Here is a 27,120-nt window from a genome sequence, read left to right on the forward strand (position 1 = left end):
TGCCTGAGTGGGTCAAATTTCCTCCCAATTCTGTTGTATACCATTTTCTCCCAGTTCTCTACCTTTTACATGTTTCCCAACCACCAGAAATCTACCTGCCCTAAGATTCAGCTAAGGCTCCATCTTTTCCAAGAAGCTTTTACTGATTCTGCAAGTACATTAATTTCAATTCATATGACTACTGTTTACTTGATAGGTTCTGGGGACATGAGGATGAATTATGGCTTCTACCTCTTGGTTTCTTTCTTCTCCCCAATACCCAACAGAATGAAAAAACCAGAAACACCATATATATACCTTTCCCCTTAAAGTTGGTACTTGAAAATTCAAACCCAGGGATGTAGAATGTGTGCAGATAAAGAACTTGTCACATGGAGGACAGATGAAAATTTCCTTGTGTCTGTTGGTTGACACTTGCTAGGCTAATATAATGTGTATGAATGACTAAAATATAATAAAATATGATTCCTAAAAATAGAAAGGGGTATTTTCTCTGTTTGCAATGAATAGCAAAGTCAGATTAATGTGGATGTATGTTTATATACAAGGAGAGATAACCTTTGTTTAAAAAAGCCTTTGTTTAAAAATGAGAATATATGGGACTTCCTGGTGGTCCAGTGATTAAGGATCTGCCTTGCAATGCAGGGGTCGTGGGTTCAATCCCTGGTTGGGGAACTAAGATCTTAATGCCCTTGAACAACTAAGCACACTCCCACCACAACTAGCAAGTCCTTGCCCTGCAACGAAAGATCCTGCACAATGCGAGGAAGATCCTGCATGCCACGATGCAACTAAGACTCAACACAGTCAAATAGAAAAAAAAATCAGAATAAATGTGATGGTCTAATCTTTGTTAGAAAAAGCTCTAAAACATGGAAAGAAGTTTGGAGAGATACACACCAAATGGTTTTCTTTGGGTGGAGGAATTTTTGTTGTTGTTCAGTCGCTAAGTCTGTGACCCCTAAGTCTTTGTGACCCCATGAACTGTAACATGCCAGGCTTCCCTATCCTTTGGTATCTCCTTGAGTTTGCTCAAACTCATGTCCATTGAGTCAGTGATGCCATCCAACCATCTTATCCTCTGTCATTCCCTTCTTCTCTTGCCCTCAATCTTTCCCAGCATCAGGGTCTTTTCCAATGAGTTGGCTGAGTCGGGTGGCCAAAGTATTGGAGCTTCAGCTTCAGCAAAGTAGGAAGTCAAGTGTGGAGGAATTACTGGTGATTAAATAAAACACTTTCTTTTAATCCAAACTTTCTGTAACAAGCAATTTCATTGTCATAATTAGAAAGACATTTTCATTTTGGGAAAAAACACAGGAACAGGGACATCAATTTGGTACAAATGCAGATGGATCACTTTAGAAACAGTTCAGAATTGAATATTAAATGGCCTTCTGTTTTGTTTTAATATAGAGTGAGGACTGGAATGGGCCATATCTACAGGGAGATTCAGCAGATGTGGACTAAGTGATTGCAGTGTTTTAGGGTAAACATTATAAAAATAAACAAATGAGCCAATTAATGGAATGTGATAGAAGGGATGCCTGAATAATTACTATAAATGCTGTGCCCTTTTTTTGTCAGGGACCCAGAAAGTACTTTAGCCTCTAGGTCTATTAATCTGGCTTCTATTACTGGTCATAGTTAGTGGCACTTCATGTTCTAAATCATGAACGCATGACTTGTCCTTGATATGCTCTAGCAATTTTGTTTTCTTTCCCTCAAAGTTTGTTATCTCATTGTAGGAATGTAAAATGTATGGATTGGTGATATCACACAGGTGGGTGACTGCAACCTTGAGAATTTGACCTGCAGGTAGGAATTTTACCATTTGGGAACTTCACTTGAGTTCTTAGACTGCCAACAGGTCAACCTTAGCTGTGGTCTCTATAAATAAAGTTCAGGAGTGACACTTAATTCTGGACTCTTGGAAGATCTTTGACTATGAGATTGATCCTTTTTCTGGTGCCTGTTTGAATTTTGTTTACCTGATTCACAGAGTTATCACATTAAACTGTTGTAGAATAATGAATGTCAGTGTTTGGCATTTTTAGAGTTCTTTTAGAGTTGGAGAGGGAATAATGGAAATAATAAGAATGAATGATTAAAAAGAAAGAGATAAATGAATTTAAAGAAAAAAAAAGTGAAAACAGAACACAGGTACCCTATTTCTCTTTGTTCTTAATCATTTTCCCCTCTGATGATTGTAATGTAGTGATGACAGACATCGGTGAAAATAAAGCTGTTTGGTCATTTATCTCAGTGTCATTTCAGTAAGTGATGGGTTACTCTTGTCCTCCTTTCTACCTCTCTGAATTTTATCTTTCAAGTCAGCTCAAGTCCTCCTCATCTTCAGATCTAGGGTCTAGGCAGTGGGAGCTCATGAAGTGGGAGGACCAGGGCTTCAGACTTCAGTCCAAATCCAACTCTCATGGCTTTGTATCCATTTTTGCCCCAAAGTACATCATTTTCAAGATTATATGAAGAGCTTTAGGCAGCATTTCTTGAAGAGTGTTTCAGAGAATTAATGAAGTAGCCAAATAAATTTGGCCCCAAAACACGGGTGGTCAAGTAAATTTGGGAATCAGCGGCGTAAATAAATTGTAGAATTTCTAGGAACTTGAACTAAATTAGTGTGCATTGTAAATCTATAAGAGGGGGTCTAGGTTGCTGCAGCTATCCATTTCTCTTTGATCAAACTCTTCCCCACATTTATTGTTATTTTTTTATGTTGAACAACTCAAAGGGCTATTATTCCTTAGGACATGCACCAGGAAATACTGGCCCACCATATTATTTTCCCAGTGCCTTTTCATTTTAAAGGACACCGGGAGTCTACAGATTAGCTAGAAGGAATGAGATTCAAATGGAAGAATTTTCAGACCATCTGTGGCCAGGAGGCAGGAGAGCCTTGAAGAGCTCACATTCTATCACTTAAGTATTCCTCTGGAGTTCATTGGAAATTGGGTGGTGTTTGGTTTTAGAGAGTCTAGGTTCTGGTACCTTATTATGGCTCTTTGTACCTATCCCTTCCCCTCTGCACAAATGGGCAGGGCAGTAACTACAGAAAAAGTAGGGAAGTCAGCCTACTCAGAGAAAGGGAGAAAGGAAACACCTCTGTCAGCAAGGAAGGGCCATAAGAATCTAGCTCTACTACTGAACTGTTTTTTAGAAGGTATATGTTTGCTTGTTTTGCAACTTCTCTTTCCTGCCAGGATGTCCTTGATATCCTTCATTCCTCATTGTGTGTGTGTGTAGAGAGAGACAAAGAGACACACATACCATGTTTTATACAGGTCTCAATTGTCCCTAGCAATACCCCAAGTTTGGGCTGCATGAATGGGGTTTGGAGATGGAATTCTGATACATTTCAGTTAACAACAAAAACACATTAGGTCTACTCAAATGTAAATTTGATTCAGTTTTTGAGCACTTACAAGCACCAAATTAATCATTCTACCTTTTTGAAGCTTATTTCTGAAAAAGAAGAACAGACAAGATGTACAGACCAATGCTTTATGAGCAGCAGGTGTTATTTGGTAAATAATTATTAGCTAAAGAGGATAATTTTATTGGCAAACTTCCTGCTAGGCATAGGTACAGCTCTTATTTATCATTTAAATAATATTTCCTTAGGGGAAGTAAAAGCCATTCTATCAACTCCTCATTCTGAGGTTGTGGGTTAGTATGCTATTTATTAATGTCTTGATTGTCAAAGAGAATATTGACTGCTGCATTAACCTCTTACATGTAGAGACTTATAGGAGCAGAAAGCAACAGGAAACAGTGTCCAGGTTTTGTTTTTAAGGTCATGTCTGTGGTTAATATTTTTTAGAGAACAAGTTCTTGAGATCATAAAAAGAATGAAGAAAAAATGAAAAACCTGGTGGAACTGGAGAATGAAGAACATTTTCAGGTCTCTCTCCTGAGGGGACTTCTGCTTCCCAGAGTGACTAGTTTACAATTAGACATCATGATAGAGATCTCTTATTTTGGATTTGTATCTTGTTTTCTTTGATGAGAATTGTGGAGTGCTAACCCATGGAGCTGGGATCCAGAACAGCTGGGCTCTTGTCCCAACTATATGACATCGAGTCATCTACCTTCTCTGCATTTTCCCATTCAGTATGTAGTGGTGGTTTAGTTGCCAAGTCGTGTCCAACTCTTGTGACCCCATGGACTGTAGCCCCACAGGCTTCTCTGTCTGTAGGATTTTCCAGGCAAGAATACTGGACTGGGTTGCCATTTCCTTCTCCCGGGGATCTTCCTGACCTTGGGATTGAACCTGGGTCTCCTGCACTGCAGGCAAATTCTTTACCAACTGAGCTATAGACCCTGTGTTATAGATCCTGTTTGATATAGTGAGGATAAATACACCATTCTTGTATCTCACAGGTGTTTTATAAGAATGAAAAGAGAAATCAAATGTGAAAGTTATTTTGAAAAATTATTGCCACCTTCAATGCATTATTTCTCCCCTAAATAATTTATAGTGTTAATATTCTGTTATGAAATTAATTGGATCACTTGAATGTCAACTGTGAAAAAAACTGCCATAGTTTAAAATAATCTCTACCTTCTGCCAGTTTTAATATCTAACCATATGGGGGGGGGAATATAATACATATGCTGATGCTTGGATATTTAAAAACCCTTCTTGCAACTTCACAGTGATTTCACAACAATTCTGGTCTTGGAGGCTTAACATAGATATGAATTAATTTCCTGAAATCTATCCATGCTGAACTGTCCATTTCCCTGGAATGACCCAGTCATTGCCTTGACCTTTTAGCCATTTCAGCTTGTTTTCTGGAAATTACCCACCATCTTAGGAAAGACAACTTATGTCCAAATTCCCTTTGTTAGCATCCAGGCAGTCAAAAGTTATTTTAGAGTCCCAGGGAACTGCTTATTCCATCATGACTGAAGATGTTCAGGTAATTATCCCACAGCCCACTCTTCGAGAGGCTTGCTGATCCGTATGAGCTGAAGGTCCATCCTCTTTAATCTCTGGGTATCCTCTTCCACGGAAGGGATGTGTGGGTGCCACTAGGGCCTTCTGAACTCTGAGCCACCCCTGCAAAGTGGTAGGAAGTTTCTGTCCCTCTCTTTTTCACATTTGATACAAGTGGTGAAGAATCCACCTGCAGTGCCAGAGACCTGGGTTTGATCCCTGGATTGGGAAGATCCCCTGGAGGAGGACATGGCAACCCACTCCAGTATTCCTGCCTGGAGAATCCTCATGGACAGAGGAGCCTGGTGGGCGTGGTCGCAGAGTTGGACACGACTGAGCAACTAAGCACACAGGTCAAGTGGGATATGGTAATAAAAAGTGTAATGAAAAGGGCAAAAAAAGAGCCTCTGACATGAAAAACAAAGTGCAATCGGTAGAGTGTGACTCAAAGTAGGCAAAAGTAAGATGTTATTCATTTAGTTTTATTTATTCATGGCTGTGCTGGGTCTTTATTGCTGCACACCGGCTTTCTCTAGCTGCAGCAAGCGGGGGCTACTCTCTAGTTGCGATGTGCAGGCTTCTCATTGCAGTGGCTTCTCTAGTTGCAGAGCACTAGCTCTATGGCAAATGGGTTTCAGTAATTGTGGCACACAGGGATCAAACCAGTGTCTCCTGCACTGGCAAGCAGATTCTTAACTAGTGGACCATCAGGGAGGTCCTCATTTATTTTTTTTTTTAAATAATTTATTTTTGGCTGTGCTGGGTCTTCATTGGTGCACATAGGCTTTCTCTAGTTGTGGTGAGCGGGGGAGGGGGGTTATTTTCTAGTTGTAGCACTTGGGCTTCTCATTGCTATGGCTTCTGTTGTTGTAGAGCAGAAGCTCTAGGGCGTTCGGGCTTCAGTAGTTGTGGCAGGTGGGCTCAGCAATTGTATCTCCCAGGCTCTAAAGCATAGCCTCAACAGTTGTGGAACACTGGGCTTAGCTGCTCCACAGGATATGAAATCTTCCCAGCTCAGGGATGGAACCTGTCTCTTGCATTGGCAAGTGGATTCTTTACCGCTGAGCCACCAGGGAAGCCCCCTCATTTAGTTTTTAATTTGAGATTATCTCAGACTCTGGCTTCCCAGAAAGGGAGAATAAGCCATAAGACAATCACAGGACTGACTGTCATCCTGTATTTACAGCATCTGTCTGGCCACAAGACCCATTAATGTCCCATCCCATTTTAGGGTGCTGCCAGAATATGGGAAAGACATGACCCCAATGCCTATAGGACAGAAAGAAGGCTTGGGACTGAGTGTTACCATTTCCTTCACAATTGTAGATTCAAATGCATTGCTATAAACCACTCATACGTGTGACTATGATCTTATCTTAGGTTCTGCTTGACAAACAGGATGAAGAAATGTTGCTTAGAGAAAAGAATGGTTAACTGGTTAACTGGTTTCCAAGAATGGAAAACTGGTTAACTTCAACTTTGAAACTTACCATACGTTGGAAAAGGTAGGTATTTCAACATGAACATCAGAGAAATGGGCCATGCTCTCCTCTGATAACAAGGCCTGTACTTCCACTTTGTGATTTACTGGAAATTACACTCATATTATTTTCTGACTTCCCCAAGTTTCCCTAAGATTTTAGAGCCAGTATCAGTGTCACTGCCTTAAGTCAGGCTCTGAAGCCCACCTGCCCATCCCAGCAGCCACTGCCTTATTTAGAAGCATCCAGGAGCAGCTTGCTGCTGCTGCTAAGTCGCTTCAGTCGTGTCCAACTCTGTGCGACCCCGTAGATGGCAGCTTACCAGGCTTCGCCGTCCCTAGGATTCTCCAGGCAAGAATACTGGAGTGGATTGCCATTTCCTTCTCCAGTGCATGAAAGGGAAAAGTGAAAGTGAAGTCGCTCAGTCGTGTCTGACTCTTAGCGACCCCATGGACTGTAGCCTACCAGGCTCCTCTGTCCGTGGGATTTTCCAGGCAAGAGTACTGGAGTGGGGTGCTGTTGCCTTCTCCGCAGGAGCAGCTTAAGTTAGCACAAAACAGCCTCTCATGCTTATCCTCTCCCCTCAAGGCTCCCTTGCTGAACTCAGACCTTGCTACCCACAACCCATCCGAGAGCTGTGCTTCATGGCTGCTATTGATGATAGAATCCAGGGACACGTTGATACTCTTGACTTACAGCCACCGTGGAGTCTCTCAATCTGCCAAATGCTTAGACCTGATAGCAGCCAAGTCTTGTGCCACCTCTCCTGAGTTTTGTTGGTATGAAGAAAGCCCCCCTTCATCTGGGTCACCTGGATACTGCTGCACTTGCCTCTGTGACACAGAGCTTTTATTGGGGGGCGGGGGCGGCACGGGATCTGCACTGATTTGCGAGGTAGGTCGGGGGAGGGGATGAGGAGATGGGGGGTTGGGGCGTTAAGGGGAGTGCTCAGGGAGCAGGAAAGAGCCAGGGAGGAGATATGCGGTAGGAAATGATTCCCCAAATCTGCAATTCTAAAATACAAAGAATTCTGAAAACATCCCCCCCCCCCCAAATTTATTTGGTGGCAAACCCTGACCTGACCTAAACTCATTTAGGGGCAAAAACCTGACCTGAACTGACTTGCCACTCATTTGTTTCACTGCCAGAAATATTAACGTGTTTGACTATGAAGCACTGCCACATGTGTAAAATACACTTTCCTACTTTTCTAAAATTGCACCCTCATCCCCAAATTCTTAATTTGAAACCTAAGGGTTTTCAGAGTAGGAACTGTGGACCAGTACAGAGAGTGAGGGAGAAAAAGAACAGAGTGATGGAAACACGATGTGCTCTCATCTCGGCCTGGCCTCACAAACTGGTGTCTGTGTCCTGCAGAGAGCAAATGTTGGCAACAGCTGCAGCGGCCGCTTCATGCTGATCCCTATTCAGACACGCCCAGACATGTCTCAATCCCAGCAATGGACACAGCTTGGGTGCCCCAGCTGCACAGACTTGCAATCAGCCCTGCAAATAGGAGCTGAAGTAGCTGGTGGCAGACGTGCCTCTGAGGCAGGCACCCCGCCGCCCTGGCTTGACCCAGCCTTGCTGCGTTTTGTAGCGGTGGTTTGGTTTAGTCGCTAAGTCGTGCGGGACTCTTGAGACCCCATGGATTGTAGGCCCGCCAGGCTCCTCTGTCCATGGAATTCTCCAGGCAAGAATATTGCGGTGGGTTGCTAGCGCATACCTCTAAATCCACTTTTTTTTTTTTTGGTGGTGGTGGTGTGTGTGGAGGGGGGGAATGTGTGTGTACCACTCCCATTATGTGCTCTTCTGCTAGTGAGGGCAAAAGGCTTTCTGGCTGGCTAAGGTCACCTAGAGCTGGGCTGAGGCAAACCACAGACCGAGCAGTACCATTTTGCTTGAAGCACGAAACTGGAAATAGCCGGCTCTGCTGCGGCAAAATGGCTTCCCCTTTCCCATCCCCTGCGGATGCCCGGTGACTCATCGTCGCTTAGCTTCGATTCCAGCGTCCCCAGCCCCACAGCATCTGCTGTGCTGCCCTCTCCATTCCCGCAGGCAGGGACTGGAAATGGAGGAGAGAGAAAAGTCACTTAATGATTATTCATTTGCAAATATCTACTTCTGCATCTTAAAACATTTCAGATTTCCCAAGAAGTGGATAACCTCGGTTGCTGAGCACCCTAGTCTAGGGAGCAAACTGAACACTGGCTATTCTTTTAAAAAACCGGCCCATGAACATGCTTCAAGGTACACAGGTGCAGCACTGATTTTTTTTCGTCCCGATGCTTCTAGAATCCTGCTCCTGCCAGGCGAGCTGTCAGTCCCAGCTTCGCCCAGAGAGCTGTTCTTCCCTGCGCCGGCAACCGCCCCCCCCCGCCCGCGCAAACCGGTCCTTGCTGGTTTTGAGTATTCACCTCCTTACTACCCCCGCCCCACTCGCTTTTCTTTTCTCTTAACTGCGCAAGCTGACGCAGGTCTGCAGGAGTGAATTAATGCTCTCCTCTTGATAGATTTGCTCTCAGGGAAACAAGGGCGTATGCGCCAAAAGGAACAGAGGAAGGGGGAGATGGCGTGGGCCCCAGGGTGAGCGGCGGATGCACGAGGTAGTGCGGAGCCCTAGGGTTAGGGAGGATGGGGGGAGGAATTCTGTAATTAATCAAGGTAGCAGTTCTGTACCTTGGGGTGTTTTGTGTTTTGTTTTTTTTGGTTCCTTTTTTTTCTTTCAACCAGGAATTTAAGAAAGAAGAAAGAAAAGCTCCAAGTACTTGCCTGAGCCGCATTTAAAACCAAAAGAGTTCTTCCCATTGTGCGGGATGACGGGCAACTAAACGGCAAAGGCAACTACCCAAAAACGGAGGCATTTTTTTAGGTGCGAGCCGGAAAAGGTGATGGTTTTACTCCAACCTGTAAGCGCTGGCAAGTCTCTGTGCTGATAATTTCAAGCTTTTTCACCTTGCCTTTAAAAAGAGTGAAAATTATTTCCTAGAAAGAGTTCGTTAAGGAAAAAATAAGTCACAACTCCCTGCTAAATTTGGAAACGTTATGGCTGAGAACCAACAGACTCACTGGGACAGATATCTCCAGGGCGGTTCTCACAAAGCAGGCCTCGGAGGAGTGCTTTGCCTACTCCTTTGTGACACCGTGACACATTTGCTTATATTTACTACCTTCTTTTCTTTCTGTTTCCTTTTCCCGGTTTCTCCTACAACGGGATCAGGAAACCCCAGATTCTCCTCCCTGCTTGAACTTTCCTGGCCTTTCCTTCTCCCGGATGGTTCCTTAGTTCATGCTTGAAAAGGTTATTTGTTTCCCGAAGTTTCCCATTTTTTACATTTGAGCCCTTTAGAGGAAAAAGCGCAAAACATTTTAAACTAAAACTCTCAAAGCGCGTGAAAATTTATTTTTAGCAAGGATTTGCATTTCTCATTTACCTTATCTGTGATGTTTAGAACGCTGCACGAAGACAGAAGTTGATGGTGCAAAAATAATCTTTTCCTCCCCATTTACTGATCCAATTGGCAAAACCACTGTTCCAAATAAAAGTGAGCCACTTAGATCATAAAATTTAAACTCTGGAAAGCACCTCCGGAGCTTACCATCCTGGTTTTATGAAGGACTCAAAAGCGTTTTTATTACAAAAATAATACAGTCATTGCAAAAAATGTAGAATAGAGAAAAAATGAAAAACATCCCTGTTTTACTAATTCTACAATTATGGGATTGTTAACGATTAACATTTTGTTGTGTATCTGTTTCTTCCTCTCTTCTCTGGACCCCCTTTTTCTCCTGCGGTTTGTATGTTGTACCTATATATACATACACATGAGCTAGCCTTTTAAAAATGGCACTTACTATTTGAAAATCTATTTTTAAAAATTTACAACATATGATGAACATATTTTCAAGTCATCACGTTTCCCACAATGATTTTTTACAAACATCAAAGGGTGGTCCTCTTGTTAGCCAGAATTTAAGTTTACATTAAAGGAAGGGAACCAAAAAAAAAAAACCCCACGTTAAATGAAAAGTTAATCGACAGCACCACTGTCTATACCTCCTCCTCAACCACATCAAGTACAGGAAGAGGAACAGACAAGGCTTCTGCCGCAGTGGAGCCATTCCCATTTCCATGCTCCTTTTGCAGTTCAGCACAGGAGGGAGGACACAAGCCGGGATCCAAGCCTGGATTCAAGCCCGCCAGTGAGTTACACAAGCTACTGTGCTGTGGACTGCAAATAAGGTAATTTTGCCCTAAATCCCCTGATTATTATGTTTTTCTGGGGTCAGGCCCCACCTAATCTCAAAGCAATAGCTGTGGTCCTAACAGCTAACACTGTCATCCCAACCTCTTCTCTTGTCACAAGGCAAGAAATAGACCTATTCAAACCTAATTTGGTATTGTCCCACCCAACACCCTGGCACGCACCCCAGTCTTCCTCTAGCCTGCTGGCCACCGTGTGCTCTGTTAAAAGATCGAGCTAGAAGAGATTAAGAGGGTGGCAAGTAAGGACCCCAGGAGTCAGATTTCAGCCTAAGAACAGACCAGAGAGAATTGTTTTGCTGCCTGGAGTTCGGAGGGCTATGGCACAATGTACTAGAAATGTATATAATCACAAAAGGAGCTCAGATAGAAAATGTAAATAGGAGCTAGAAGAGTTTACTTTGACCTGCAGATCCGAAGTGGAACTTGTTAAGGGTTTTCGGTTGTTCTGAAAATTTTCCAAATCTGATTTAAAGTTAGGGTGTAGTGATACCTCTCTTCCACATGTTCATTGACATTGGAGTCAGGACACTGTGCTGGGTGTGACCTACTCTGGTATTTCTTAAGTAATTCAACAATGACATGCTATAAATCAGAATGTTAATTCATGAGCAAAGGAAATCAATCCACATCAGATCATTCAAGCATGTGCAACCACGTGCATACCAGCTGATACATTTTCCCCTTCAATTAAAATTCGGTTACCTTTAGGGTATTATGAAATGGATATTTAACAGTTGAATAATAATGCCTTAGGATGGCTGAGCACAGGAAATGAATAAATTTTAATCCAGCAGAAACTTCAACTCTACTGCAATTGATCACAAGTAGAAATGTAATTCCCCAAATGGAATTTAACCGGTTCTCTGGATCTTTAGAAAAGTCTGCATATTTTAGTGATCTGATGTTGGTTGTGAGTACTTTGGGGAAGCTATAGCCTGTGTGGTGATTAAGGAAACTAGGAAACTGAAAAAATTTCTTTGGTTCACAGATCCCTATAAGTGACATACACCATTCCCCAGCGTTGCAAAATGCCTCACCAAAATTAATTGGAAGAATTCTGCTTTTAAGAGAGAATGGATAAGTGATATCTGATTTTTATTTAATATAAGTAAATTATTCTGACTGGAAGTAGAAGTATCGACTTCGGCACATTAAGTATGTTAACTGGAGATTGGGCTGTAGTCCTGGAAGACTCTCATTGACCTTTAGTGATAGTTCATGTTTGGAAAAAACACATTGCCTTAATAGTCTCTCCTCTGTTTCCTGGTGAAAGGGGAGTATGAGATTGACATATATGTTGTTGTCTCTGCTCAGATTGCCTCTGATTAGGGAAATGATCCATTCATCACTCTGATTGGATATGATGGATATCTTCCTGTTTCAGGTCACCAACCCCAATGGCTATGTGTTCTCTCAAAGTAAGCTTGACTTTTTCTCTTCAACAAGCATCTCAGGAGATGTGTAGGAACTTCAAAACAAAATAAAAGTGATCTTTCTGTTTTTGATTTACTCTAGACAGAATGCCTTATCTCTTAGTTGTGGCCCGGAATTGAGGCATATAGTGATATTTATAATCATTTCTTTTCCAAGCACACGATATCTTTCCTTATTGCCTGAATCAGAGCCCATTTCAGCTGTTAGGCTGGGCTGTTAGAGTTCAGTGTTCACCATGAGTCACCTAGGAGATTTGTTCCAATTGTCTCTGCTTTTTTGTGGTAGGATTGATAGAAAAGAGGAGGCGGATGTTACCTGCTGACAATTAGATTGCTGTAAGGATTTACGTAGGCAGTACAATGCATCTGGCATTTTACTTAAAATCTGTAGAAATCCTCTGTAATATCACAAAAAAGAGTTTTGTAGTTTTTCTTTTAAAATCTCATTACAGAACACCATTATGGCAACTATGACCCACGTATATTAAAAATGAATCAGAGCTTCAGGTTTATTTTTGGAGAGAGCCAACTACCATAGTGTTTTTCAACGTGTGTTCAAAAGGAACTTGTACAAATACTAGTACTCAGCTCATGAGAATAAAGGGTTCCACAGTCAAGTTTGAGAAATACAGTCCACGGTATCCCTCTTTTGGTGCTTCATTAAAAACTTTAAAGCATTAAAACTTAAAGCATTAAAAAAAAAAAAACCCTTTAGGAGTTCTGAAGTAAATTAGCCAACTTAACCCTATATTTTCCCCAAATGTTCTATCACAAAATCCTCGTTCTCTCCCCACTTTTTTTTTTTTTTAAATATTTGTTTTCTGTTGCTCTTGTTTTTTGTTACTGTATTGTTAACATTTGGCCGGACTATAGATCTACAGAACATGCTTAAAGGCAGGTATTCATTTGAGGAGATGGAGAGATTATTTACTTCTTGCAGCGGTGAGACAGCCATGGCTGAGAGGCTCTAAGCAGAACCCTGTGTGAGGACTGCTGGTCACTCTGTGGGCAGAGGACATGAGTGCAGTTCCAAAGGGCCCTTCCAGGGAGGAAACAAGAGCAATAAACAGAATTCTAAAGGAACCTTCTCATCAGACTGAACAGCTATCTTTTTTTTTTCCTGCCTTCTCTTTCCATTGGATTTTAAAGAATTGTATGTGGAGGAAGACCCCGTCGAAGGTTATCTGGAAACCTCAGTGTTGGTGCTGATTCAAACCAGAACTGAGACTCAGGTTTGGAGGTGAGCACAGGGACTTGCCCCCAGGGATGGTCAGATGTTGTCTGGCCAGCTAACTATTTGCATGGCTCTGCATTGCTGTCAGCCTACTTAGCCCATTCAGGATTGAAGCTATTTAAAAATCTATTTGGGAAAAAAAAAAAACCACTTCACTAAGTTGCGTTCACAGGCTCACAGTGCTGTCACTGAGCTTTGAGGAGCATTTAATATAGTTTTGTCTCACATCTTGGTTTTCACATAAGCTGTATCCCAGCTCAGCTTCTGAGCTTCCAGAGCAGACTTTGTATGCTGGCAGGAAGGCTCAGGCAGCCCTGAACCAACCACTAGAGGGGGTTGGGATCTAAAAGAGGAGAAGCACTACATCATCTATGGATGCTTCGAGAAGGAAAACTAAAATGAAGTACAAATCAAAATAGATTCAAAGAGAAAATACTCACTTCCTGCTCTGCCTTTGTTGACTTGTAGCTCTGATTTTTCAGGGTCTAATGCCGAAAGGCTGGTTGAGGGAGTGCTTCTTTTTGCTTTCAGGCACCAGTTAAAACCCCTTATGTTTCTCTAATCACAGTTAAGCTGAGTTTGGTTTTTCCTCATTAGATGTAATAGTGCAGTTAGAAATAGTGTTCCTAACACCTGACACAGTGTCTGGCACATAGAAAGCAGTCAATAAATACTTGTAAGACACATGAATTAATGAGAATCGTTGAACCAAGAAAGGATACCCTAAGGAGCTGTGACAGGATATGGACGAGTGGCAACTTCATTCATTACTTTTACCAATTTTTTCTTTCTTTTCTTTTCCTTTTTTTTAGTGTCCGAAAGAAAAATAACAAAGCATCAGATCCAAAATGTTGAACAATGTCCAGCAATTCAAAGTCAGACTTTTTCCTGGAATGTTGTTTTTATTAAATATTCTCAAAATGAGGTGATAGGTTGAATATATACTTTGTCCATAAGACCAGGGTTCGATCCCTGGGTCGGGAAGATCCTCTGGAGAAGGAAATGGCAACCCACTCCAGTACTCTTGCCTGGAAAATCCCATGGATGGAGTAGCCTGGTAGGGTACAGTTCATTGGGTTGCAAAGAGTTGGACACGACTGGGTAACTAAAAAATATTGTTTAGAGACCCTGGGGAGTCCCAGCCTCTACCTGTCCCCTCAGAGTTTCTCTAGCCCTAGCCAGGCCACAGTGGGCCCACTTCAGTGGTCATAAGTAACTCCCGTAGCTGAGAAAATGAGGCCAAAGGTAGCCTTGTTGTCGATGGTGGCTGTGATTTCCTTACCACAGAAGGGGTTTCAGGGGTTCTTTGCATTTGTGGGTTTGTGACTTAGAAGTACAAATGCATAGAATCTTCTACTCTTGGGCTCTAAGAATTGGAAGAAATCCCAGAAGATGAGCTTGCTCAACCCCTACCCGATGCAGGAATTCCATCTATAATGTTAAATCTAGCTTTTCTTCCAACAACTCCCACAGACGGGAGATGATTTAACTTGCTCTTTCTGCCATATAGAGGAACTATGTTTTTAAAGAAGAGAGATGTGTCCAGACTCTCTTAAGTTAGGTTTTCTGACTGTGTCTTTAGGTAGTATCTCAATATAATACAATGACAATCTTGCTCTGATTTCTAGAGGAGGAACTGAGTGATGCATGGTAACTGCCTCCATACATTGTCCTCTTAAAGCTCACTGTTCTCACTTGGCTTCTTCCACATCCCATCAGAACCTGGAGCCAGCAACAACTCTTGGCTCCAACTCATACTATGGACCCAGTGCCAACTCTGAAGTTGAAGTGAAATCCATAGTGGACTTCATTAAGAATCATGGAAAAGTCAAGGGCTTCATTACCTTCCACAGCTATTCGCAGCTGCTGATGTTCCCCTTTGAGTATACATGTGCCAAGTCACATAACTTTGACGAGCTGTTAAGTTTCTGAAACTTCATTTCAGCTTGGAAACAAACATCCATGGTGTGGACAGGTTAAGTTTCAGTCATAAAGATAAGTATTGAGATCTGGGTGGACTAGTGACAGGTTATAAAGATGAATGAGACATAATATGTCCAGCCTCTGAGAAGACTGATTCGGGCAAAGGTTTAAAACACTGGTTATGGACTTCCTGAATTAAGTTTCCTTGGGAAATAGGATTCATGAAATTATTATTGCCTTAATGTAGATGAGCAGGAGCCTGATTTGACTATAAATTCCCAGGATGCATTTTCTATTGCTTAGGAAATAACCATTTGGATTTGGACCTGAGAGTCTTGGATCTATAGTCAGTTTCCCTGTGCTAAGCAGTGCTGCTCCCAACTTTGCCTCATACCTTGCTGGTATCTTTGGCTCTGTGATGCATCATCATGCTGCACTGGTGTATGTTGGGCATAAAACACTTCTCTAAGGTATCACTTGATACCCTCCAACATCTTTCTTGTTTCAGAAATGAGCAAACTGGTGGCAGCCTTATGTCAGATGGTGACATCTCAGGAGGCTGTTTATAATTGAGCAAGTGCTATCCCTAGCGGAAGAGAATGTGCAAATATTTCCTATTTGGCTTTTAAGCTTGGTTTTTGAAGCCCATTTATTAGAGAGAAGCCCTGAGATGGGACCTTTTGGTTCGTTTCAAGTAGATTGTTGTCAGCAGCTAGCAGAAATGGAATAGATTATTCCAATTCAGGTGTATCTTTTATCTCATAGTTGTATTTTAGTTCTGTTGTGCAATTTTCAGGGTTTGATGGTGAATGTTACCACTCAACACTGAATCAGGGAAAAAAGAATGTCAGGGTTGAATGTCAAAGGTACTTTTAGTAGCTTTGTGCATGTGCTAAGTTGCTTCAGTCATGTCCATTTCTTTGTGACCCTATGGACTGTTACCAGCCAGGCTCCTCTGTCCATGGGATTCTCCAGGCAAGAATACTGGAGTGGGTTGCCATGCCCTCCTTCAGGGGATCTTCCTGACTCAACTCAGGGATTGAACCCAAGGTTTTTATGTCTCCTGCCTTGGCAGGTGGATTCTTTACAACTAGAGTCGTGTGGGAAGCCCTTTAGTAACTCTGGATAACCTTAAATTATCCAAACCTGGTGTTTTCATCTCTACCAAATAGTCTTCCAGCCCATAATTGAATCACTCCCTGTCTCTAAGGCAGCATATTCCATGTTGGGAAGATTGTTTGAATTCTTTCTTATAGTGAGCTCAAACCCTCTGCTTATGGTTTTCATGTACCAGCCTTGGTTTACCATCTTGCTCCAGAGAGCAAGCTTATTTCCCTCTGAGAGACAAATTCATTAATTACTTAAAGATTAGTAAACTGCTTCTCCTAGGTTTTTCCTTATCCTAACTAAGTACCCCGGTCCCTTCAAGCACTCAGAATATGGTTCTAACTCCCCTCACCCTTCTGGTTGCTGTTTTACGAATGTGATTTGCTTTGTCTGTATTCTTCAAGGGCAGCTCCCAGAAGTGAATGTAGAACTTGCGTATGTTAACAAGCACAGAGCAGAGCATGACCACAACTGCCCTCATCCAGCTTATGCAGTTGAGGGTCATATTCATTTTTTGGCAGTGATGTCATGCCATTGACTCATGCTGGGCTCATTGACAGCTGAGACCCCCAGGCTCTCTGAGGATTCCGCCCAGCCAGGTTTCCCCCATCTGGTAATTGTACAGTTGTTTTCCTGAATCCAAGTTCAAGACCTTGAATTTATCCCTAGAAAGAACAGTAAAGCCTCCATCAGTCAAAATTGGAACCCTCCAAATAATGGAAAATACTTTGTTGAGATTTACTTCTTGGAAAAAGAGACAATCATAGGGAAATAAGCCAATGTAAGGATCACCAATTTAATGGACATAAACTTGGGCAAACTCTGAGATGGTGAGGGACAGGGAAGCCTGGCGTGCTGCAGTTCATGGGGTTGCAAAGGGTCAGACAAGACTTGGCGACTGAACATCAACAACAGGGATTGAGTTAAAAAGGAAAAAAACCCAACTTCCTGGGTACATCCTTGGGTCAGTACACATTCTCTTTAGCCCCTTACTCCCACTCTGTTTCCTCCCATACTCCTGAATGAGGAAAGCTGGTAGCAAAATAATGACCCTGGTGTTATTTATTGCAAACACCTGGATGATCAAATAAACAATGAGGGTCTATTGCACTTTCAGAGCCAACAGAAGTGAACTTGTGCTCACTTCCCAGTGAAAATGATTGAAACAAAAACTATGTTATGCTTAATTAACCAGAGTCCAGTTCATCAGACTGTCCCTTTTACATTCTGCTGTTGGGCATCTGTTTTTCCAAGAGACAAGCACTATTCATCCACCTTTTCCCTGGTTGCCTCACTCTATAATGATGTGCCCCAAAGGCAGCGTAATCTCTGGCAAGCCTGCACAGCTCCAAATACAAAGTGGGACCTATCTCCTCATTCAAATGTAGATATCTAATGTGTCTTTGCCTACTAAGATAGCAGGCACCATGTAATTTAGGATAAAAGCCTTTAAATGCACTGATATGAAATGGAATAGACCTTAAAAATACATGCAACCTAGCCTTACCCAACATTTTTCAGTGAGGCTAGATCTCTTCCAGGAGATAGTTACTCTGTATTTAGAGCAAAGTTCTGGGTTTCCTGCTAGTTACTCTGTATGTAGAGCAAAGTTCTGGGTTTCCTGCTAGTTACCCTGTATTTAGAGCCAAGTTCTGGGTTTCCTGCTAGTTACCCTGTATTTAGAGCAAAGTTCTGGGTTTCCTGCTAGTTACCCTGTATTTAGAGCAAAGTTCTGGGTTTCCTGCTAGTTACTCTGTATTTAGAGCAAAATTCTGTGTTTCCTGCTCTGTTTGTCATGATTCTTATGGCTCACTCTCATTATGTGGGATCTCTTTTCCTGAAAATGGGCATTTATCAAGACTTGGTCCTAAATGATCACTTTTATTAATTACACATGGCTTGGCTAAAAGAGGCTCACACCCTAAATAAACCCATGGACTGTGTAGGGCTGGAATGGATGTGGCTCTTTAAGAGCACACAGAGGTTTCAGTGGAAAGACTCTGTTGCACCCATTTGTCCCTGCAGAGTTATGGGAAACAAAGAGGAGAAGAAGTCAGGAATAATAGCAGTGGCAGGAATAGAGCTTGGGAGCCTGCTGTTAGACTTTCTGAGGCCAGTGAGGATGGAAGGGAGACATTTAGAGGGTAAAATCAAAAGGCTTTTGTCATTTATTAGAAGTAGAGTTTTTCACTGATGGTCACTGAATGGTGCCATTAACTGAGGGAGATGTCCAGGAAGGTGAAGGAGGGATGAGGTTGGAAAGATAATGAGTTCAGCTTTGGATTGTTGAAATTGAGATAATGGTGGTGTTTTTCAGGTGGTGGTGTCCTATAAGCATTGGGCTATGTGGCTCTGGGATTCTGCAGAGAGACTTAGAGGTAGTTGACACAGATAGGGTAGTTGGAACAGGAAAACAAGGAGACCATTTGAAGTAGGAAAAGCCCTGGGCGGTGGATAGGAGGGAAATGTTAGGCAGCAGAAGGGGTTTGCAATGACGGAGGGCAACAGGGGGCTTCCTTGATAGCTTGGTAGGTAAAGAATCTGGCTGTGATGCAGGAAACCCTGGTTCGATCCCTGGGTTGGGAAGATCCCCTGGAGAAGGAAATGGTAAACCACTCCAGTATTCTTGCCTGGAAAATCCCATGGACAGAGGATCCTGGTGGGCTGCAGTCCATGGGGTCACACATAGTGAAACACAGCTTAGCGAATGAACAACAACAAAACCAGAGCAGTTTCAGAAGAGTGAGGGTAACTGGAGGAATACATGGGAGAGGGGAAAAGGAGGCTGAGTGAGTTGACTGCTCTTGAGAGGAGCTTGCATGAGAAGAGAAAGAGAGGAATGGAGGGTCTTGCTTCTGAGAGAAGAGATTGATTTATTGACTATGGGAAAAGAAACAGTAGAGAGGGAGAGATGGAAGATACAAGAAAGAGAAGAAATGACCAAGGTGGTGCTGTTCCAGAGATGGGGAGAAGGGGGGCAAGGAGGGGATAAACAGAGATGGGCAGATCAAGATTGAACAAGAGGAGAGTGTTTGAGATGTGCTGGGGGCACTACATAGCTCTGTCTGTAGGAGGGTGGTGGTGGGAGTCTGAGGGGATGCATATTTGTTAGTCATGGTTTCCTTAATGGGAGTCTCAGAGAGCAGAGGAGTAATAGTTCATTTACCATACCTAGAACACTTAATGGAAATCCCAAAACTATTGATCTGGTAATATTTCAGAAAGTTGCTCAATTGTGTCCGACTCTTTGTGACCCTACGCACCATACAGTCCATGGACTTCTCCAGGCCAGAATAGTGGACTTGGTTGCCTTTCCCTTTTCCAGGGGAATCTTTCCAACCCAGGGATCAAATCCAAGTCTCCCGCATTGCAGGCGGATTCTTTACCAGCTAAGCCACAAGGGAAGCCTTTTGACTACACCAAAGCCTTTGACTGTGTAGATCACAACACACTGGAAAATTCTTAAAGAGATGGGAATACCAGACCACCTTACCTGCCTCCTGAGAAATGTGTATGCAGGTCAAGAAGCAACAGTTAGAATCACATGGAACAACGGACTGGCTGCAAATTGGGAAAGGATTATGTCAATGCTGTATATTGTCACCCTGCTTGTTTAACTTATATGCAGAATACTTACGTGTGAAGAGGACCTAAAGAGCCTCTTGATGAAAGTGAAAGAGGAGAGTGAAAAAGCTGGCTTAAAACTCAGCATTCAGAAAACTAAGATCATGGCATCCAGTCCCATCACTTCATGGCAAATAGATAGAGAGACGAAACAGTGACAGACTATTTTCTTGGGCTCCAAAATCATTGCTGACAGTGACTGTAGCCATGAAATTAAAAGATGCTTGCTGCTTGGAAGAAAAGCTATGACCAACCTAGACAGCATATTAAAAAGCAGAGACATTACTTTGCTGAAAAAGGTCCGTCTAGTCAAAGCCATGGTTTTTCCAGTAGTCATGTATGGATGTGAGAGTTGCATCATAAAAAAAGCTGAGTGCTGAAGAATTGATGCTTTTGAATTGTGGTGTTGGAGAAGACTCTTGAGAGTCCCTTGGACTGCAAGGAGATCCAACCAATCAATCCTAAAGGAAATCAATCCTGAATATTCATTGGAAGGACTGATGCTGAAGCTGAAACTCCAAAACTTTGGCCACCTTATGCAAAGAACTGATTTATTGGAAAAGACCCTGATGCTGGGAAAGGTTGAGGGCAGGAGGAGAAGGGGACGGCAGAGGATGAGATGGTTGGATGGCATCACCAACTTGATGGACATGAGGTTGAGCAAGCTCCAGGAGTTGGTGAAGGACAGGGAAGCCTGGCATGCTGCAGTCCATGGGATCCCCAAGAGTTGGACACGATTGACTGTGTGACTGAATTGAACTGAACTGAATATTTCAGATGGTGAAAGTTTCTATTTTTCCCCTTTTCCCAGACTTTGGTTTTCTTTCTTTCTTTCTTTTTTACTTTTATGATGCATTTTTAAAATTTCATAGATAAAAGAATCTAATAATAATCATACTCTGTTATAGTTTCAGTTTCATTACTGTTTTGTTAGTGAACACAAATATACCTAGTTGTAATCAATGGCTGTGTTCAGCTTTCTTTGTTTAATGTCATCTTCTATATAGTTTTTTAAAAAATTTGTTTTATTGAAGTATACTTGATTTATAATGTTGTTAATTTCTTCTGTACAACAAAGTGATCCAGTTACACATACATATATGTATAAAACACTTTTATATTCTTTTTTGTATTCTTTTCTATTATGGTTTATCACAGAATATCGAATATAGTTCCCTGTGCTATACAGTAGAACCTTGTTGTTTATCTATTCTCTGTATGTTAGTTTGCTTCTGCTAATCCCAAATTCCCAATCCATCACTCACCCGCCCCACTTTGCAACCACAAGTTTGTTCTCTATGTTTGTGAGTCTGTTTCTGTTTCGTAGATAAAATCATCTGTGTCATATTTTAGATTCCCCATGTATGTGATAGCATATAGTATTTGTCTTTCTCTTTCTGACTGACTTCGTTAGTATGATGGTCTCTATGTCTATTCAGATTGCCATAAAGTGGATTATTTTGTTCACTTTTATGGCTGAGTAGCAGGGCAAAGGCTAATAGAGTTTTGCCACGAGAACGCACTGGTAATAGCAAACACCCTATTCCAACAACACAAGAGAAGACTCTATACGTGGACATCACCAGATGGTCAACACCGAAATCAGATTGATTATATTCTTTGCAGCCAAAGATGGAGAAGCTCTATACAGTCAGCAAAAACAAGACCAGGAGCAGACTGTGTCTCAGATCATGAACTGCTTATTGCCAAATTCAGACTTAAATTGAAGAAAGTAGGGAAAACCACTAGACCATTCAGGTATGACCTAGATCAAATCCCTTATGAGTATACAGTGGAAGTGACAAATAGATTTAAGGGACTAGACCTGATAGACAGAGTGCCTGATGAACTATGGACAGAGGTTCGTGACATTGTACAGGAGACAGGGATCAAGAAGATCCTCATGGAAAAGAAATGCAAAAAAGCAAAATGGCTGCCTGAGGAGGCCTTACAGATAGTTGGGAAGAGAAGAGAAGCGAAAAGCAAAGGAGAAAAGGAAAGATATTCCCATCTGAATGCAGAGTTCCAAAGAATAGCAAGGAGAGATAAGAAAGCCTTCCTCAGCGATCAGTACAAAGAAATAGAGGAAAACAACAGATTGGGAAAGACTAGAGATCTCTTCAAGAAAATTAGAGATACCAAGGGAACATTTCATGCAAAGATAGGCTCGATAAAGGAGAGAAATGGTATGGACCTAACAGAAGCAGAAGATATTAAGAAGAGGTGGCAAGAATACACAGAAGAACTGTACGAAAAAGATCTTCATGACCCAGATAATCACGATGGTGTGATCACTCACCTAGAGCCAGACATCCTGGAATGTAAAGTCAAGTGGGCCTTAGAAAGCATCACTACGAACAAAGCTAGTGGAGGTGATGGAATTCCAGTTGAGCTATTTCAAATCCTCAAAGGTGATGCTGTGAAAGTGCTGCACTCGATATGCCAACAAATTTGGAAAACTCAGCAGTGGCCACAGGACTGGAAAAGGTCAGTTTTCATTCCAATCCCAAAGAAAGGCAATGCCAAAGAACACTCAAACTACCGCACAATTGCACTCATCTCACATTCTAGTAAAGTAATGCTCAAAATTCTCCAAGCCAGGCTTCAGCAATACATGAACTGTGAACTTCCAGATGTTCAAGCTGGTTTTAGAAAAGGCGGAACCAGAGATCAAATTGCCAATATCCGCTGGATCATTGGAAAAGCAAGAGAGTTCCAGAAAAACGTCTATTTCTGCTTTATTGAGTATGCCAAAGCCTTTGACTGTGTGGATCACAGTAAACTGTGGAAAATTCTGAAAGAGATGGGAATACCAGACCATCTGACCTGTCTCTTGAGAAACTTGTATGCAGGTCAGGAAGCAACAGTTAGAACTGGACATGGAACAACAGACTGGTTCCAAATAGGAAAAGGAGTACGTCAAGGCTGTATATTGTCACCCTGCTTATTTAACTTATATGCAGAGTACATCATGAGAAACGCTGGGCTGGAAGAAACACAAGCTGGAATCAAGATTGCCAGGAGAAATATCAATAACCTCAGATATGCAGATGACACCACCCTTATGGCAGAAAGTGAAGAAGAACTGAAGAGCCTCTTGATGAAGGTGAAAGAGGAGAGTGAAAAAGTTGGCTTAAAGCTCAACGTTCAGAAAACTAAGATCATGGCATTTGGTCCCATCGCTTCATGGGAAATAGATGGGGAAACAGTGGAAACAGTGTCAGACTTTGTTTTTTTGGGCTCCAGAATCACTGCTGATGGTGACTGCAGCCATGAAATTAAAAGACGCTTACTCCTTGGAAGGAAGGTTATGGCCAACCTAGATAGCATATTTAAAAGCAGAGACATTACTTTGCCAACAAAAGTCCGTCTAGTCAAGGCTATGGTTTTTCCAGTGGTCATGTATGGATGTGAGAGTTGGACGGTGAAGAAAGCTGAACGCTGCAGAATTGATGCTTTTGAACTGTGGTGTTGGAGAAGACTCTTGAGAGTCCCTTGGACTGCAAGGAGATCCAATCAGTCCATCCTAAAAGAGATCAATCCTGGGTGTTCATTGGAAGATCTGATGTTGAAGCTGAAACTCCAATACTTTGACCACCTCATGCGAAGGGTTGACTCATTGGAAAAGACCCTAATGCTGGGTAGGATTGGGGGCGGGAGGAGAAGAGGACGACAGAGGATGAGATGGTTGGATGGCATCACCGACTCGATGGACATGGATTTGGGTAGACTCCGGGAGTTGGTGATGGACAGAGAGGCCTGGCGTGCTGCAGTTCATGGGGTCGCAAAGAGTCGGACACGACTGAGCGACTGAACTGAACTGAGTACTCCATTACGGCTTCCCTGGTAGCTTAGCTGGTAAAGAATCCACCTGCAATGCAGGAAACCCTGGTTCAATTCCTGGGTTGGGATGATCTGCTTTAAAAGGGATAGGCTACCCATTCCAGTATTCTTGGACTTCACTAGTGGCTCAGTTGGTAAAGAATCCACCTGCGATGCAGGAGACCTGGGTTTGATCCCTGGGTTGGGAAGATCCCCTGGAGAAGGGAAAGGCTACCCACTCCAGTATTCTGGCCTGGAGAATTCCATGGACTGTATAGTTCATGGGGTCACAAAGAGTTGGACACGACTGAGTGAGTTTCATGTTGCATTGCATTGCGGTACTCCATTGTACGTTTCCTACATAGTTTTATGTATTTCCACACTAGGGGTTTGTTTTTCCATTATTCTTCTATATCCCAGTTATAGGGTATTTGGAATGTTTCAACATTTTGCTCAATAATGCTACTATGAACATGTTGGCACAATGTTGGCACAAATTCCTTTTTCTTTTAGATGACTCCTAAGTCAAATGTAATGAACAGCTTTGGAACTCTAACTACATATTTTTTAGGCTATATCCTGGGAAGACTGATACGCTTACAGTTGTCCAGACCTTTTAAACTGTGTTTCATGTGGGATTGTGCTCCCCTTTGGTGAATTTAGGGAAGGAGGGTCCTCTGAGTGGTGACAGGGGTAGAAGGCCCTGATGGCTACCTGAGGCTGAGGAATGCATGTTTTCTCTGATTTCCCACCTTTGAGTGGAGGCTGGAATTCAGAATATCAATAGAAAAGCATCATTTGCCCCCAACACACACACATGGCTTCTCAGCCATTTCATTTTAAGGAAATCTAGTTTTCCAGCTTCCTTATCAGAGGTATTTTACAAGTACAGTGGACCTTGAAAGGCTGATTTTTTTTTCTTGATAAAGTCACAGATGTTGAAGATATTTGTAACAAGAAAATTTCAGACAGGTGTAGGGTTTGTTGTCTGATCTTTTGTAATATGACCATTAATGGTTAAGCAAGTTCTAGCTGCATCTCTGTCCAGAACCAACTCTGTTATCCTCGATCCTGGCCACATTATGGCTTGGACAAGCATTGCTTCTAAGAACTAGTTCCAATTAAGTACTTTTTGTCTCTTGCCCCAGATTGGTATGCAGCTCTGGGCTGAATACCTGCTTCACTCCATGCAAGCAGTGGGTGAGACATTTCCTGGGTGGTTTTCATCTGGAGAGGGCTGTGAGGGACTGTGCCACAACAGGTGTTTGGTCTAGGAGAAGGTGTGTGTGTGTGGGTGGCGGGGAGGGCAGGAACAACGCAGACCTTGGGGAAAGAGGTCAGGGTTTGAGTTATAGTTCCATCACTTAGGAACCAAGTAACTCTGGGCAGGTCACTCAAACCAGGTTCCTTGGTTTCTTCATCTGTGAATGTATTGTTGAGAAGCTCTAAAGATAGAATGTAGACTAAAAGAGTTCACTAACTCCTTGTTCACTAAACACCTTACCTGCTTCCTGAGAAATCTGTATGCAGGTCAAGAAGCAACAGTTAGAACCGGACATTGAACAATGGACTGGTTCCAAATTGGGAAAGGAGTATGACAAGGCTGTATATCATCACCCTGCTTATTTAACTTATATGCAGAGTACATCATGTGAAATGCCGGGCTGGAATAAGCACAAGCTGGAATCAAGATTTCTGGGAGAAATATAAATAACCTCAGATATGCAGATGACACCAGCCTTATGGCAGAAAGTGAAGAGGAACTGAAGAGCTTCTTGATGAAAGTGAAAGAGGAGAATGAAAAAGCTGGCTTAAAACTCAGCATTCAAAAAACTAAGATCAAGGCATCCGGTCCCAACACTTCATGGCAAACAGATAGGGAAACAATGGAAACAGTGACAGACTTTATTTTCTTGGGCTCCAAAATCACTGCAGATGGTGACTGCAGCCATGAGATTAAAAGTTGCTTGCTCCTTAGAAGAAAAGCTATGACCAACCTAGAAAGCATATTAAAAAGCAGAGACACTACTTTGCCAACAAAGGTTCATCTAGTCTGCTGCTGCTGCTGCTGCTAAGTCACTTCAGTCGTGTCCAACTCTGTGCCACCCCATGGAGAGCAGCCCACCAGGCTCCTCTGTCCATGGGATTCTCTAGGCAGGAAGACTGGAGTGGGTTGCTGTGCTGTTCTCCAGGGGATCTTCCCGACCCAGGAATCAAACCCGCATCTCTTATCTCCTGCAATGGCAGGCAGGTTCTTTACCACTAGTGCCACCTGGGAAGCCCAATCAGATCTTAGCCACAAGCGAAAGAGACCTAGCTTGGCTTGAAGACAATCATGGATCATTAAATACCATTAAAAGCTCTTTGATTGGAAGCAAAATTGGGTTATGATTATTCCTTTTTCTAATCCTGATATAGGAACATTATATCTTTGATTTATGTTGCCCTGAAACACAGCAAACCACTATTTTAAAAACCTTTATCTTTTTAAATCCCATTTAAAGCAAATGCTACCAACATCCTTAAAGAAATTGTGGTGAAATAGACATATCATAAAATGATTTTAATCATTTTGAGTGTGCAGTTAAGTGGCATTAGGTGCATTCACAGTGTTGTACAATCATCACCATCATCCATCTCCAGAAATTTTCCATCATCCCAAACTGAAACTCTGTACCCATTAAGCAACAACTTCCTGTTTTTTCTCTCTCCAGCCTGTGGTAATTCTATTCTATTTCTATTCTATGAATTTACCTATTCTAGGTACCACATATAAATGGAATCATATAGTACTTGTCCTCTCATGACTGGCTTATTTCACTTAGCATAATGTTTTTGAGATTCACCCATGTTGTGGTATATGTCAACTCCTTCATCTTAATAGAGTAACATTTTAGAGCTAGAAAGGAACTTTTGAGTTTATTAATTCAATAAATACTAGTTAAGCAACTAGATTGTGCTAAGTATCATGCTAGGTGCTTCATCCTCTGGATTCGTTGTTGACTTTGTTGCTTTTCTGTTTCTGATACACTGCATGATAAAAGCTAGTGATGCAAACCAATGACATTCCTCCCTCCAGGCTGCTCCATCAATCTGAGTCTCAGATTCCATATCATTTCTCTTTAGACATTGACTTCCATTAGAGATTTGGATTTTCTTCATGTTAATGGCTTTCCTTGGGAGATATGGGTGGGAAGTGAATTCAGCTTGCCTGGAATTCTGAGTGCTTGATTACTTAGTTCAGATTTCTTGCAGATTTAGATCTCAGCTTCTCA

General features: G+C 42.2%; 1 protein-coding gene across 11 annotated transcripts in view; it reads left to right on the top strand.

Moving 5' to 3' along the window:
• Window positions 1-27,120, top strand: part of LOC145524536 (carboxypeptidase A4-like) — a 100,884-nt gene that overhangs the window by 24,634 nt on the left and 49,130 nt on the right. For 4 of the 11 annotated variants that reach the window (XM_081537040.1, XM_081537042.1, XM_081537043.1 and 1 more), the window contains exons 2-3: window positions 6,335-6,459; window positions 10,583-10,678. In XM_081537040.1, the coding sequence (XP_081393166.1) occupies window positions 6,410-6,459; window positions 10,583-10,678 (146 nt within the window). In that variant the 5' untranslated portion in view covers window positions 6,335-6,409. Of the gene's footprint in view, window positions 1-1,745; window positions 1,816-6,334; window positions 6,460-7,023; window positions 7,215-7,326; window positions 8,143-8,580; window positions 8,686-8,821; window positions 9,042-10,582; window positions 10,679-13,284; window positions 13,376-27,120 lie in introns of those variants that run through there. The other 7 variants (XM_081537036.1, XM_081537047.1, XM_081537038.1 and 4 more) reach the window with 7 other exon arrangements.

Source organism: Giraffa tippelskirchi, chromosome 10, assembly GCF_054371585.1.
Source record: "Giraffa tippelskirchi isolate mGirTip1 chromosome 10, T2T-mGirTip1v1.2.pri, whole genome shotgun sequence".
NCBI lineage: Eukaryota > Metazoa > Chordata > Mammalia > Artiodactyla > Giraffidae > Giraffa > Giraffa tippelskirchi.